At 44.4% G+C, this 15551-nt stretch overlaps 1 protein-coding gene across 3 annotated transcripts in view; it reads left to right on the plus strand.

Annotated features, from left to right (window-relative positions):
- Window positions 1-15551, plus strand: part of trip4 (thyroid hormone receptor interactor 4) — a 115868-nt gene that overhangs the window by 26025 nt on the left and 74292 nt on the right. For 2 of the 3 annotated variants that reach the window (XM_033014954.1, XM_033014953.1), the window contains exons 7-11: window positions 76-291; window positions 3021-3156; window positions 5137-5330; window positions 7920-8044; window positions 11801-11892. In XM_033014954.1, coding sequence (XP_032870845.1) covers window positions 76-291; window positions 3021-3156; window positions 5137-5330; window positions 7920-8044; window positions 11801-11892 — 763 coding nt within the window. Of the gene's footprint in view, window positions 1-75; window positions 292-3020; window positions 3157-5136; window positions 5331-7919; window positions 8045-11800; window positions 11893-13782; window positions 13942-15551 lie in introns of those variants that run through there. The other variant, XM_033014951.1, reaches the window with a different exon arrangement.

Raw genomic sequence — 15551 nt, forward strand, 5'->3', positions numbered from 1 at the left:
GTTGGCGCCGATTCGGAATGTGTTTCCACACTGTATCTCTAAACTAAATTAATAGAACGATTTCTTCTCTTCCAGTGCTCGTCGCACCCAGGTCATTGACGATGAGGCGGATTACTTTGCGGCAGACACCAACCAATGGCTCTCCAAACAGGAGCGAGAGGCGTTGCGCAAGAAAGATGAGGAATTGAGGGAGTTGCGACATGCATCCCGTCGAACAAATAAGATCACAATAGACTTTGCTGGAAGGCAAATCCTTGAGGATCAATCATCTTTGGATCAGTACTATAGCAGGTTGGTGTTGAATGGAACACTCTATCTAGAAACTTTCAGGTGCATTCAAGAAGCAACAGGATTGATGGACTGGAGTTGGAACATTAGACAGAATCGTTATGTCACAAAACAGGCCATTTGGCAAATTGAGCGCTTCCCTGAACGACATTGCTGAACCGCATTGATTTTATTGACTGATGGGCCTGTTAATGTGCTGTAGGACTGTCTTTGACTTTGTAAAATAGGTTTAGGTTTATTATTGTCGTGTGTAACGAGTTATAGTGAAAAGCTTTGTTTTGTGTGCCATCCAATCGAATCAGATAACACTATATATAAATCCAATCAAACCAAAATCAAGTACTATAGATCGAGCGAAGGTAAAAACACCAAATATAGTTCTTCGCATTATAGTGCATTAGTTCCGGAGACAAGGTCCAATGTCCACAGTAAGGTAGAGGAGAATTGGATCATGCCCTAGAAGGACCATTGATAACTGGGGAGGAACCTGCTTCTGATTCTGGTGGGAGCAGGGAGAAGTAAATACAAGGTGGAGAAAAGTTATATTGATTATATTAGCTGATTTCTCGAGTTGGTGGAATCAGTTGTGGGCACTCCGATCTGTATGATGGGCTAGGCTACATCTCCAACTCACGGTCTTGGGTAGAGCTGTTCCCAAACCGAGCTGTGATGCATCTGTAGGAGGTTGTAAGAACCATTGGAGACATGCCACATTTCCTCCGTCTCCCAAGTAAGTAGAGGTGTTGATGTGCCTTTTGGCTATCATTTCCATGTGACACTAAGAGTTTAGCAAGGGAACAGTTTAGGATTTGTGATTAAATCCCACGTGATTAAACTGGCCCAATTTGAGAGGAAGAAGCTGGAATTATATTGGATTAGGAATTCATGTTGAGGAATTTAGAAGTTGACAATGATGTTGTGGAAGTTGATGGTGGCATTGGACTTGGATAGGGTCCCCGAAACAGAAAGCAATCCTTCTTTCTGGTCTAGAATGGTATGGTGAGTAGTAATTAATTTAAGGAACTAATGTTATGATAAAGTTCTCGGTCTGAGTCAGCATGTTGATTTATTTTCTTCCGATTTTAATTTGTACATTGGTGAGAAATCTGTTGCAAAGTTATGGTCCTGGAACACACAGATAGTTGATGTATGATTACACAAGAGACTACGGATGCTGGAATCTTGAGCAAAAAACAAAGTGCTGGAAGAACTTAGCAGGTCAGGCATCTGTGGAGCGAGTGGACAGACGACATTTCAGGTCAGGACCCTTCTTCCGATTCCATCAGTCTGAATAAAGAGCAGAAATGCTAGCGGCTTCCCTTCTTTTGCCTCGATTAATCACCAGTGTACCTATGGCGTCTGCGACAAGGTCTACAAAAAAATATATTATAGTGATACATCCATCGATGCACAAAGTAATTGCAAGTCCAAAAGATTCAGTAGAGGAGTAATGGTGAGGCATTTGGTTGATTGCAAGTCGGGGCCCATCTGCAGTTCTGTTTGCAGGATCACCAGATAAAATCCTCAAGGGGGAAGCAAAGGTATATAACTCATTCATGGTGTGTGATCACTTGTTCAAATAAAATGGAGTGCCTTGTTCTGACAGTAACATACTTTTTAATGTCTGATGACCCGATGATTACACAACTTGTTATGGGGTGATGAGATTTTGAGCTGATTCACGGAGATTTATTTAGTATTTACGGCATGTATTGATTTCAGTGACTGCTGGCCTGGGAGCCCTACTTAATTTTGGACAGTGATGGTTTGAGATGATATAGTCTGGAATTCTTTTGCGAGAGGCTGAGCGATCACAGTGACAGTCCTTGTTCCAAAAGAGTATATATTTGCAAAGTCCTGTTATTCATTCTCGAGATAATAGTGCAGTGAAATTGGTTTCCAGTGTGTTTCAGAAATGATGGAATAACACTGCAGTGTGAGTAAACAGCTCCCATTTGTCACTGTTTGTGAATTCATTTAAGAAATCCTAGATCAATGAAGCACAGGCCGTTCTGTTTATTGTGTCCAGGAGCTTTTTCCAGCAATCCTATCCTCTTGCTCTTTATCCATGGTGTCTGGCATCCAGAATCATCCTGAGAGTTGGGGAAGGTCAATGATTCGAGGAAAAAATAAAGATTTGCATATCTGAAGAAACAAAAAAATTATAATTTCTAGATATTCCAAAGCATTCATATGTTATTGGGAACAGCATTTGGCCATTCGGCCCATCAAGTCTACTCCGCCATTCAATCATGGCTGATCTATCACTCCCACCTAACCCCATTCTCCTGCCTTCGTCCCATAACCTCTGACACCTGTACTAATGAAGAGTCTGTTGTGGTTCAAGTTTTAGCGAGCTCCCAAATACAGCAATATGTCTGGTTGCCCAGTATTACTGATTACTAATTTAATATATTATTAGAAACATAAAATATAGGTGCAGAAGGAGGCCATTCGGCCCTTCGAGCCAGCACCGCCATTCATTGTGATCATGGCTGATCGTCCCCAATCAATAACCCGTGCCTGCCTTTTCCCCATATCCCTTGATTCCACTAGGCCCTAGAGCTCTATCCAACTCTCTCTTAAATCCATCCAGTGACTTGGCCTCCACTGCCCTCTGTGGCAGGGAATCCCACAAATTCCACACATTATTTTAGATTGCTAGTGTTAAATTGAAGTGATCTGTTATGACTGACTTGTTATTTGGGCTACTTTCTGTTCTTTTCTCCCAGACTAGATGATCTTGTCGAAGAAATGAAGTCTGGATCACAGAATAACACCACCTCCAGCAAGAAGGACAAACAGGGCAAACAGCCACAGCAGTTGGGTGAATTGGTTAACCCCAATATCCTTCAACCTGCTCCCATTGTAAGTGGTAACTCGTTCACAGGCATTGTTAATGATTAATTTCTCTGATGCATTTAATTGTGCAGTCATGGTAGATTAGCCACAAAACCATTGATACTGACATTTGGAGAGCACTGAAATGGTTCAGACAAGTCATCTGTGGTCACTAAAGTGTAGGAAGGAACTGCAGATGCTGGTTTAAACTGAAGATGGACACAAAATGCGGGGGTAACTCAGTGGGACAGGCAGCATCTATGGAGAGAAGGATTGAGTAACTAAAGTGTAGACAGGATCTACCAGATTACAGCAGTACAGATTTTGTGTCTTCATTCTTGGAATATACTTGTATGCCCAGAATCTATTTGATTAGTTTAAGATGAGAGTCAAAGAATGAGATTACTCAATCTATTATGGCTATTTTTCCCCAATAGTCCTGATTTAGTAAGTAACTAAGGTGGCAAATGAAAAGATTGGAATGTAAGAGAAAACGCGCTGTAATGGTGGCGGGCTCTAGGGTGTTATGTGCAGTTTATGTCTCCTTATTCAAGGAATGTATACTTCGTTTGGAGGTAGTGCAGGATAAGTTCCTGTGGTAGCTGGTAATATAAATCTAGATTCTGTCTCCTTACTTAGGGAAGGCAGACTTGCCCTGGAGGCAGTGAGCAAAAGTTCAACTATTTCCTGGGATTGAACGGAAAGCAAGTTGTATGGTTGTCTTTTGTGGCATTAGGAATTACATGAACCCTGGTGAGAGCACATCAGGAATTTTGGGGTACAGGTTTGGTTTCCCTACCTCGGGAAGAAGACCTGTGATAGAGGAAGTACAACAAGGTTTATAAGATTGATTCCTAGGCATGGCTGGTCGATCCTATGAGGGGAGATTAAGCAGGTGTATCCACACTTGAGTTAAGAATGAGTTTCACATTGAAACTTACACATTTCTTGCAAGGCTTGCTAGGGTAAATACAGGAAGGATGTTTCTGACAGCCACGGTGCCTGGAGCTGGGAGTTGATTTCTAAAAATAAAAGGTTGGCCATTCAAAGAGAAGATGGGAAAAAACGTTTTTCACCCGTCGGAGAGTGTCATTCTCTGCCCGTGGTTCGTGGAGGTTCAGTTGCTGAACATAGTTAAAACTGAAGGTAGACAAAAGTGCTAGAGAAACTCAGCGGGTGCAGCAGCATTTATGGAGTGAAGGAAATAGGCAACGTTTCGGGCCGAAACCCTTCGTCTGACGAAGGTTGATAGGTTCATGAGCAAGGAAATCGTGGATCAGGGGGTTAGTGCAGAAAATCGCTAGTAAATGGATGACTCTGATCGTATTGATTAATAGAACAGACATGAAGGGCTGAACCCCGTTACTTAGTCCTAATAGCTTAAGTTGAATATTATAGTGCTCCAATTCATGGGTTGGGTAAGGTACTGCAAATTCTTATGAATAAAGTACTTTGTGAAGAAAGGTAAGGGTGAGGGTGTGAGATGGGCTTTCTAATGGAGCAGAACTCTAGTATGGAAAAATGAACAGACTGTATTGAATGGGTAAGTTTCATTCACGGCTTTCACAGGTATAGATATACGAAACGGTGGCAATAAGAGGAATGCTTAGTCACGTGGTGACGGGCGGCACGGTGGCGCAGCGGTAGGGTTGCTGCCTTACAGCGCCAGAGACCTTGGTTCGATCGAGACTACAGGTGCTGTCTGTACGGAGTTTGTATGTTCTCCCCGTGACCTGCGTGGGCTTCCTCCGAGATTTTCATTTTCCTCCCAAACTCCAAATACGCACAGGTTTGTAAATTAATTGGCTTGGTATAAATGTAAATTGTCCCTAGTGTGTGTAGGATTATATAAATGTGTGGGGATCGCTAATCGGTGCATACCCAGTGGGCCGATGGGCCCGTTTCCTCGCTGTATCTCTAAACTAGACTAAACAATAGGGATCTGATTACTTTCCATCAATATGAAATTCCGTATCCATCAAGCTGTTTGCTCTGTTTGCTCAACAGTGGGTAGAAGTAACCGGCACAGGCGCTCAGAGGAGGGGGCTTGACGGCCATGTGGAGAGGAGAGACAAAGAGGTGGACTCCGAGAGGACTCGACTGCGGATCCAAGACCGAGAGTTGATGGAGATATCCGACGATGGGATGTGCCTCAGTATGCATCAGCCATGGGCCTCGTTACTTGTTCAAGGTATCAAAACGTAAGTAAAATGCAATGGATTGCACAGACCATTCAATGCATCTCCTGGGATGACGGAACTCCTTGACATTGCCACTTGCTGAAATGTATATAACAGTGTGAGAAGGGGGGATTGAAACTCAATGGAATTTTGCAAGTTCACAAAGACGATGATGAATGTCTTTGCTGTTTAGCTCAAAGCCTATAAATGAACTGCCAATTAGACACATTCAAACATTTTCTTATGGATGGGTTACAATTGCCCATATGCTACTGCCTTTGAGCCAGATGTTTCTGTTTGAGAATGAGCTTAACAGACAACAACTCCAACAAAATAAACAGCAAATGCCACATTCCTATCCAGAGTTACATTAAATAGTTTACTTTCCAGTATGGGCAGTTTTTTTCCACTAATTTTACATGAACTTAACAGTATTTGTATTGCTTTTTACATACAAAAGAGGGGAATGTTTTGCCAATGAAATATTAAAGATCTCACTGGCTCCATCACAGGAGGCAGAATAATGACCGACATTTACTAAAAACCTACTGACTCTCATAGCTATCTAGACAACACTTCTTCCCACCCTGCGTCATGTAAAGATTCTATCCCCTTATTCCAATTCCTCCTTCTACGCCATATCTGCACCCAAGATGAGGTTTTCCATACTGGATCATAAAATGGGGGTTCCCCTCTTCCATTATAGATGAGGCTCTCACTAGGTCTCCTCGATATCCCGCAGCTCTGCTCTTGTCCCCCCTCCCCCCATTCGTAACATTGACAGTCCCCCTTGTCCTCATCTTCCACCCCATCAGCCGTCACATTCAGCATACAATCTTCCAACATTTTCGCCATCTCCAACGGGATCCCACTACTGGCCACATTTTCCCATCTCCACCCCTTTCTGCTTTCCGCAGAGACCATTCCCTCCGCAACTCCCTGGTCAACTCGTCCCTTCCCACCCATACCACACCCCCTCCCCAGGCACTTTCTCCTGCAACCGCAGGAGATGCTGTCCCTTTACCTCCCACCTCAACTCCATCCAAGGACCGCGACAGGCTTTTCAGGTGAAGCAGAGGTTCACTTGCATCTCCTCCAACCTCATCTACTGTATCCGCTGTTCCAGGTGTCAACTTCTGTACATTGGCGAGACCAAGCGCAGGCTCGGCGATCGTTTCGCTGAACACCTCCGTTCAGTCCGCCTTAACCTACTTGATCTCCCGGTTGTTCAGCACTTTAACTCCCCCTCCCATTCCCAATCTGACCTTTCTGTCCTGGGCCTCCTCCATTGTCAGAGTGAGGCCCAGCGCAAATTGGCGGAACAGCACTTCGTATTTCGCTTGGGTAGCTTACCCCCAGCGGTATGAACATTGACTTCTCTAACTTCGAATAGCCCTTGCTTTCCCTCTCTCTCAATCCCCTTCTCCTTCCCAGTTCTCCCACCAGTCTTACTGTCTCTGGCTACATTCTATCTCTGTCCCGCCCACTCCTCTGACATCAGTCTGAAGAAAGGTCTCGACCCGAAACGTCATCCATTTCTTCTCTCCAGAGATGCTGCCTCACCTGCTGAGTTACTCCAGCATTTTGTGTCTACCTTAAATATTAAAGATATATTGGAGTAGTCTGTCTGGGGACAGTACATTCTGGGGAAGTTGGAATTCTCTTTTGGGGAAGATCTGCTGAAAGGAAAGTTTTCCAGAATAGTGATGTGTTTTTAAAAGGAGTTTAGTTTACTTTACAGATACAGCGTGGAAATCGGCCCTTCGGCCCACCGAGTCCGCACCGACCAACGATCGCCCGTACTCTAGTTCTATCCTACTCACTAGGGACAATTTACAGAAGCCAATTAACCTACAACCCTGCACATCTTTAGAATGTGGAGAAAACCCACGTGGTCATTGGGAGAAAGTGCAAACACTAAACAGACGGCACCAGCAATCGGAATTGAGCCCGGGTCTCTGGCGCTGTGAGGCAGCAACTCTACCGCTGCGCCGCTGTGCCATCCTAATTTGTTAGTTTTATTTCTTTAGGAGCATGCTGTGCTTAAGTTAGGGTTAGGGTTACATTGTTTTCTCTATCTGCTTGCATTCCAAGAGTGCTTGCACCTCACAGGTGTGTCCCTGGTTGTGGAATGCTTTAAAGGGCCCTGAGGGTGAGAAATGCACTTGCCACATAAGTATGTTTTCAATCTCATACTCTTTATTACTGCATTCCGAAGCAGGCCCATGCAGAATACTTGTAATATTTTAGTATTCCAGTCACTACCAGCATAAAGGTGAACATTTTTTTTTAATTTCAAAAATAGACTTTATTCTGAATAAAAAATGTACAAAACTAAATTGCTTCAAAAGTTTTTAACGTCAATGCATTCAAGTGTATCCTTGAAGTATCAATGCATTCAAATGTGCCCTTGCCAGTTGTGGCTTCCTGGGGTGATATCCTCTCCCTTGTACTCAGCTCTTCAATGTCCAGCTGTACCAAGTTTCAGTGTGTCCCTCCGCATGCACTCCTACAGACTGGAATGGGCTAGTTGGCAACGTTCCCTTGCAGACATTTAGGGTATTCGATGTATCATCCTTTCATTGTTTTTATATGTGTTGGTGTTGCCAGGGTGGAGGGCAGGACTTGGTATACCTCACACCGAGGCCGGCTGTGGATCGCAGCAGCTGCCAAAAGACCTGCACTGGAAGAAGTGACGGCAATCGAAGGCACCTACAGGGCCATGCACCGCAGAGGTAAACCAATTCATCAAGTTTGCTAATTCAACCCACATTTGCAGGAGTAGTGATGTTGGATTGTTCATTTTAATATATGTGGGTTAATGGGTAATTCAAGGTTTTAAAATGCTAGATCTGACTGAAGAGTTTTGATATTGCTGGACGTGTGCGTAAAGAGGTCTTTCTGCAGTTGTATAGGGTTCTGGTGAGGCCACATCTGGAGTATTGTGTACAGTTTTGGTCTCCTAATTTGAGGAAGGACATCATTGTGATTGAGGCAGTGCAGGGTAGGTTCACGAGATTGGCTCGAAGGGCTGAATGGCCTCCTCCTGCACCTATTTTCTATGTTTCTATCCTGGGCTAACCTGTGTTGTCCGGTGTGAATGAATAAATTGAACGTCTGCCCTAGACCATTTAGCTCTTCAGTACAGCGCACAGCGTACAGTACAGCGCACAGCGTACAGTACAGCGCACAGCGTACAGTACAGCGTACCCGACTGTTCGCTTACCTTACTTGGCTCCTGGCTATCAATTCATTGCTTTAAAGATTTTACATGCATGTTTGTCTGCTGTCAATAGGTGAATATCTTAATCGGCTAATTGGAAAAATGTTAGAGGATTGTGTCTGGCCTTGGGACAGAATTACTGATGAGACCATTCCACACAGCACCAGTGCTGGGAGAATCGGTTGCACTTTTCATAATTTCATAAGTTACAGGTGTTAGGCCCTTCAGCCCATCAAGCCTACTCCGCCATTCAATCATAGCTGACCTATCTTTCCCTCTCAACCCCATTATTCTGCCTTCTCACCATAACTCCTGACACCCATACTAATTTTAAAAATCTGTCAATCTCTGCCGTAAAAACATATCCATTGACTTTGCCTCCACAGCTTTCTGTGGCAGTGAATTCCACAGATTCACCACCTTCTGACGAAAGAAATTCCTCCTTACTCCAATGTAACGATATTACAAGGCTATGGCCTCTGGTCCTAGACTTAACCACTGGTGGAAACATCCACTCTATCCAGGCCTTTCACTATTCGGTAAGCTTTGCATCCTTGAGATCCCAGAGGTAAAGTTATAGGGACATTCAGTCCTCCTTCCTCGACCATGGCTGAGTAAGTGAAAAAAAAACACAGAAAATGCTGGAAACACAGGGCAGGTCAGGCACCTTCTGCGGAACAAAGAAACAAAAGTTAGCAGAGTGTCGGGTTGAAAACCCTTTGTCGGCACCTGTAATCTGTTTGTCCACCTCGGCTCCATTTTGTTGCTGATTGCTCTCAATTTCAACATTACTTTTTGAACAGTCAAAGTGCTGTTCACAGCTCCTTCGACCTGCTGTGGAGATTAATAGCCATCCACTGCAAATGCTAAATAGGTACAGCAATCTCGGTGCCATCTTGCATTGTGGAGTTCTTGCTGATATTAATGCTCACCTTTCTAAGACTACTTTCATTTTTTGGTTGTTTGGCCAAAGTGCGAAATAGGCCAGGCGGACCTAAACACTTGGGATAGAGATCCACAGGGCTGAATTATAGGACTGCCTGACTAATTTGTGGCTGCAGACCTCTGCCAGATTTTCAAAATGACTGTTTTCATCTGTGCTGCCACTGTGCAATGGCAAAGGTAGCACAGTGGTCCAGTCTGAAGAAGGGTCTCGACCTGAAACGTCACCCATTCCTTCTCTCCAGAGATGCTGCCTGTCCCGCTGAGTTACTCCAGCATTTTGTGTCTACCTTCGATTTAAACCAGCATCTGCAGTTCTTTCTTCAGTGGTCCAGAAACTGGTTTTGGCGAGACCTGATTCATTGAAGGATCCTATTTCAGTACAGCAGTGCTGGGCTGACTGTATTAAAGGTGTGCTGTATTCATGCGTTTAAAAGAAATAACGGGCCAACCAACGATCACCAGCTCACACTAGTTCTATGTCATCCCACTTTCTCATCCACTCCCTACATACTAGGGGCAATTTATAGAGGCCAATAAACCCACAAACCCGCACGCCTTTGGGATGTGGGAGGAAACCGGTGCACCCGGGGGGGGGACACCCATACAGTCACAGTGAGAACGTGCAAACTCCACATGGACGGCACCCAAAGTCAGAATTGAACTTGTATCTCTGGCGCGGTGAGGCAGCGGCTCTACCAGCTGTGCCACTGTGCCGCCTTTCTTGAGTGTAACTAGTGGGGGGGACCATAGGTGAGGAGAGGCCTGTAATCTGACACACAATCTGAAATCTTAGGATTGGTGATTTTGAGCATCGCCAAGAGGAATATACAAAGAAGAGGAACTGGCGACTGTTCTGAACTGTTAACATCCCCAGTGAGGTGCGTGGTTGTACTTGGAGATCCCTGACTTTATAACACCAGAAGGTTTACAAAAATGAGATTGTTCGGTTGGTAACCTCTGCACAGTAATTGGTTGCTCATTGCTGGTCATTTTGAAGATCTTCTCGTCCTCCACAGCCAGGGAGGTGCATTTTAAGTGCAATCATTGTTACAATGTGCACAGCAATGCTATAGGATCTTTGGTACACACCCTGTCTGTAGGAGGTGGTGGTTGTGGTGTGTTGGGGGGTTAGTGGTGTTGGTGATTCTCTGTCGGGTTCTGCCACATGTTAAAATGCTAACAATGGGTCGGAGCAAGAAAATAATTGCTGCGTAGATGAGAGGTGAGAAGGGCTTAATTTAATTTCCTGCCGCCTCAGCTATTCGGTGACCGTGCTGGATCCAGATTATAAGTGGCAACCTTATTTAGCAACAAAATGCGCTAATAGATAAGGAATGGCAGCAAGTTAATTGACTTTTCAAAGAGATAACTGCACGTAAAGATTTTCTGTATCGTCAGCAGTCCCAGTCAGTGTTTGGATGGTCGTTGTAAAGAGCGCAGAGATAAACGACTTCTCCAGAAGCTTAAGCAGTTCACTGGTTTGCCATTAACAATAATTCAAAGTTATCGCACTCTGGAAGGGAATTTGCTCCAAAGCAGAGACACGCTGGAAAATTTAGAGACTAGATTGTGAGCTCATTCACTGTTCAATTTAGGTCACGGCTTTAAATCTAGGATAACACATCAGTACTGGTCTGAGTGAATCCAGTAAAGTCTTCCAGGCAAGAAGTGTTAAACGTGCCCCTGTCTTCTCTCGGGCCAATTTTTAAATGAAACATCTCGTGGCACTATTTAGAAGAAGGTCTGGGGAATTTGCTCATTAGTCTGATTTGTCTACATTTGCAAATTAAACAGATTATCCCCTCATCATCTCACTATTTTTAATAGACTCCGATACAAAATTCCTGTTCCCTTGCCTGGAAAGTGAAATGCAGCCAAAGTTCAAGTGATCTCCAATAAACATTCCCTGTGTGAGGTTTCCTGTGGTCAGGGAAAAAAATACGGGGAGGTGTAATGTTGATCTCAAGTTACAATGATGGTTTAAAATTGGTCGATCGGAGTAGCAATTTGCCATCCAAAATCGAACATTGTTACTCTCGTCCATACAAGTACAGGGGCTGTATATTTAATACAATGTCCAGAGAATTGATCAGACACAGTGCTTAGAAGGGTCCCGACCTGAAATATCACCCATCCTTTTTCTCCAGAGATGCTGTCTGACCCATTGACAAACACTCTATCTTTGTGTTTAGATACTGTTTTTTTTATTGTACATTTTCAGTAGCACGTTCTGAGAGGAAAAGATAATTTTTCCTCTTTCAAGCCACATTTATGAATGAAAATCTACTGGTGGGAACTTCTGAACTTGATTTCCCTTTCACAGATATTGACTTTCCCAAGGACTACCCGACTGGCTGCCTGTTGGGCTGCGTGGATCTCATCGATTGTGTATCTCAAGAGCAGTACCATGAGCAGGTAAGCACTGGATCTGCCAAAGTCTTATAGCCATGTTCCTCCAGCGTGTATTAAACAGAGAGCAAAACATCAAGTGCTGGAGTAACTCAGCGGGTCAGGCATTATCTGTGGAAGGAATAAACGGGCAATATTTCAGGTTGGGACCCTTCTTTAGGCTCAACCCTTTAGTCTGACGTGAAACGTCATCTACCCTTCCACAGATGCTGCCTGACACACTGAGTTATTCCAGCAATTTGTGCTTTACTCCAAATTCCAACATCTGTAGTTCTTGATGTCTCCATATTAAACAGAGAGTTCAGCACCTTTCATAATATGTGTCAGTGATATTTTAAGAATGTGTCTAATATTTATCAAGCATTTGTTGTTGTGTGCTTCCATTCTCTCTCAAATTGAATTGAATTGAATTTCCTTTATTGTCATTCAGACCTTTCAGTCTGAACGAAATTTCGTGCCTGCAGTCATACATACAATAATACAATAATAAACAACAGTAAACACAAATTAACATCCACCACAGTGAGTCCACCAAGCACCTCCTCACTGTGATGGAGGCAAAAATCTTAGGGCTGCAGTCTCTTCCCTCCTCTTCTCCCTCTGCGCTGAGGCGATACCCCACCGGGCGATGGCAAAATCAGTCCCGCGGCTCACCGAACCCCGGTTCAGACACCGCGGCCCGGGGTGGTCGAAGCTGCCGCCCTCCAGTCCAGCGGACGCTGCTGTTGACGACGTCGTCCACTGGCCCACGGCCGAAACCCGGACTCAGGTCACCGCCGCCAGAACGCCGTCTCAGCCACCGGAGCACCGTTCCACCCTCGAGCTGGGCCGCCCCGACGGGAGCGCCGTCTAGCAATTCCAGGCCTTTGATAGTTTATCCCAGTATTACAGTGAATGAGCCCAGTAAAAGGGCAAGTGAAACTTTCAAGGTTGGCTTCATGGTGAATGGTGATGGGGACAGTTTGTTCTGTTTTACATTCCGTGCATCAGTCTGGTGGAATGTTGCTCCATCATTTATTTTCCCCTTTGATTAAGAAAAGTGAAAAGCAAAATAATTTGTCCTCAACCTATAAAATACATCCATGGTAACAAATTCTTGCTATTGAGGGAGTGCAGCGTAGGTTCACAAGGTTAATTCCTGGGATGGCGGGACTGTCATATGTTGATAGAATGAAGCGGCTGGGCTTGTATACTCTGGAATTTAGAAGGACGAGAGGGAATCTTATTGAAACATATGCTTATTAAGGGTTTGGACATCTGAGGAAGGGTTTGGACATCCGAATCTGAGGAAGGACATTCTTGCCATAGAGGGAAGTACAGAGAAGGTTCACCAGACTGATTCCTGGGATGTCAGGACTTTCATATGAAGAAAGACTGGATAGACTTGGCTTGTACTCGCTAGAATTTAGAAGATTGAGGGGGGATCTTATAGAAACTTACAAAATTCTTAAGGGGTTGGACAGGCTAGATGCAGGAAGATTGTTCCCGATGTTGGGGAAGTCCAGAACAAGGGGTCACAGTTTAAGGATAAAGGGGAAATATTTTAGGACTGAGATGTGAAAAACATTTTTAACACAGAGAGTGGTGAATCCCTGGAATTCTCTGCCACAGAATGTAGTTGAGGCCAGTTAATTGGCTATATTTAAGAGTGAGTTAGATGTGGCCCTTGTGGCTAAGGGGATCAGGGGGTATGGAGAGAAAGCGGGGACAGGATACTGAATTGGATGATCAGCCATGATCATATTGAATGGCGGTGCTGGCTCGAAGGGCCGAATGGTCTATTCCTGCACCTATTGTCCATTGACTACCAGGGAATTTAGTTTGTACATCAAGATTTCTTCAGACAGTACAAATGAATTAATTTGTTCTCTCTGCACGACTATGTTTATTCATCAGGTAAGAACAACAAATATAGTGTGCCACGTGATCACAGTACAGATTGTTCTGGTTGTGTTCCTAAGAAACCTTGTGTTAGAAACAAATCAGATTATTATGACAATTATGCCAATGGGAGAATGGGCTTTAGGGTCCAGAAAGTGATTTTCCCCACAGAATTTTCAAAAAGAAATGTATTTTCCAGATCATTTACTTTATTTTTGTTACTGTAAAAAATATTAAAGGCTGTTTGTTACATTGTTTAATAGAGTATCGTTGCACATGTCAATAGAAGAGTTTGCTTGAAATTTCAATGGCCACCCACGGTTAAAGTAGCAGCTGCATTCTTAAGGGATAACGCTGTCTGATTACATTGTGAGGTTACACAGAAACAGTTCATTTTGTCCCCAACACTGTTTAAATCTGAGACAGTTTTTTTCTGCTTGTCAATTTCCGAAGTAATTTTTAAATGGTTCTCTAGTTCCTGATCATATAACCAATTAGGCCTGTGTAATACAAATATTCCTTGATTCATCACCTGCATAATATCCAATCTGTCTTATTGAAACGTGTGTTTATAGCAGAACCATGTTTTATGGTTTTATGCCATGCTATTTGGAACCTCTGGAGCATGCCATTGGAAGGGAAGGTTTGAGATTGGGCGGTAGTTAATGAGAGAGGAGGGATCAAGACCAGGTTTCTTTAAGATTGGTGTAACAGCAGCTGGTGACTTGGTGACTTAAATATTCACATGGACTCCCCCACCTGCAAGCTCGCATCTGAATTCGCCTTTTTACTGGACAACTTCTCTCTCTCTCAGCACGTCACCTTTCCCACCCATGACAAAGGTCACATCCTTGATCTGGTCTGCTCCATAAATCAACCGGTACTCGACCTCCATCCTTGCCTCTTCCCCCTCTCTGATCATAAACTTATACGGTTCACCATCCCTTCTCCGACACCTCGCCCCCGCTTCCTCCGAGAAATCACCTTCCGGAATCTAAAATCCATTGATCCCCTCCATCTCTCTGACCTGCTCTCCACCACTCTCCCACTGGACTCAACCCCCATCTCACCTGATGATCTCACAAACCATCTCAACTCCACCTTGTCTACCTCCCTCAACACTCTGGCCCCCCTCAAAACAAGAACCGTAACTTTCAACACATCCTCACCATGGTACACACCTGGACTTCGTAAACTGAAACAGACTGGTCGCCAACTCGAACGACTAATAAAGAAATCATCTCTCACAGTCCACCTTGAAGCTTACAAACTCCACCTCACTGACTACAAAGATGCCCTCATTGCTGCAAAATCTGCCTACCTCTCCTCCATATTCACCGATCCCTGCCTAAACCACAGAACCCTCTTCTCCACAGTGGGCAACCTCCTCAAGCCTCGAGCCAACACTCTCCCTACCTCTACTCCGGATCTCTGCAACTCATTCCTCCACTTTTTCGCTGATAAAATCAGCACCATCTATCAATCTTTATCCCCTGTACCCGACTCCCCAGCATCTACTCCACCACCTACCACGGCCCCTCCTTTCAACATCTCCACTGACCTCCTTACCCCTCCTCCACACTGCTTCCTCTCCCAGTTTGACCTGGTCACCCCTATTGAAATCTCCAAACTCATCAGCTCTTCCAAACCCACCACCTGCTCCCTCGACCCTCTCCCCACTCCCCTGTTGAAGTCCTGCCTCCCCGTACTCTGCCCCTACCTCACTAATCTCTTCAACTCCTCATTGTCCCAAGGAATTGTCCCCTCCGCTTTCAAAACAGCTG

The sequence above is a fragment of the Amblyraja radiata genome, chromosome X (assembly GCF_010909765.2).
Source record: "Amblyraja radiata isolate CabotCenter1 chromosome X, sAmbRad1.1.pri, whole genome shotgun sequence".
Lineage (NCBI taxonomy): Eukaryota > Metazoa > Chordata > Chondrichthyes > Rajiformes > Rajidae > Amblyraja > Amblyraja radiata.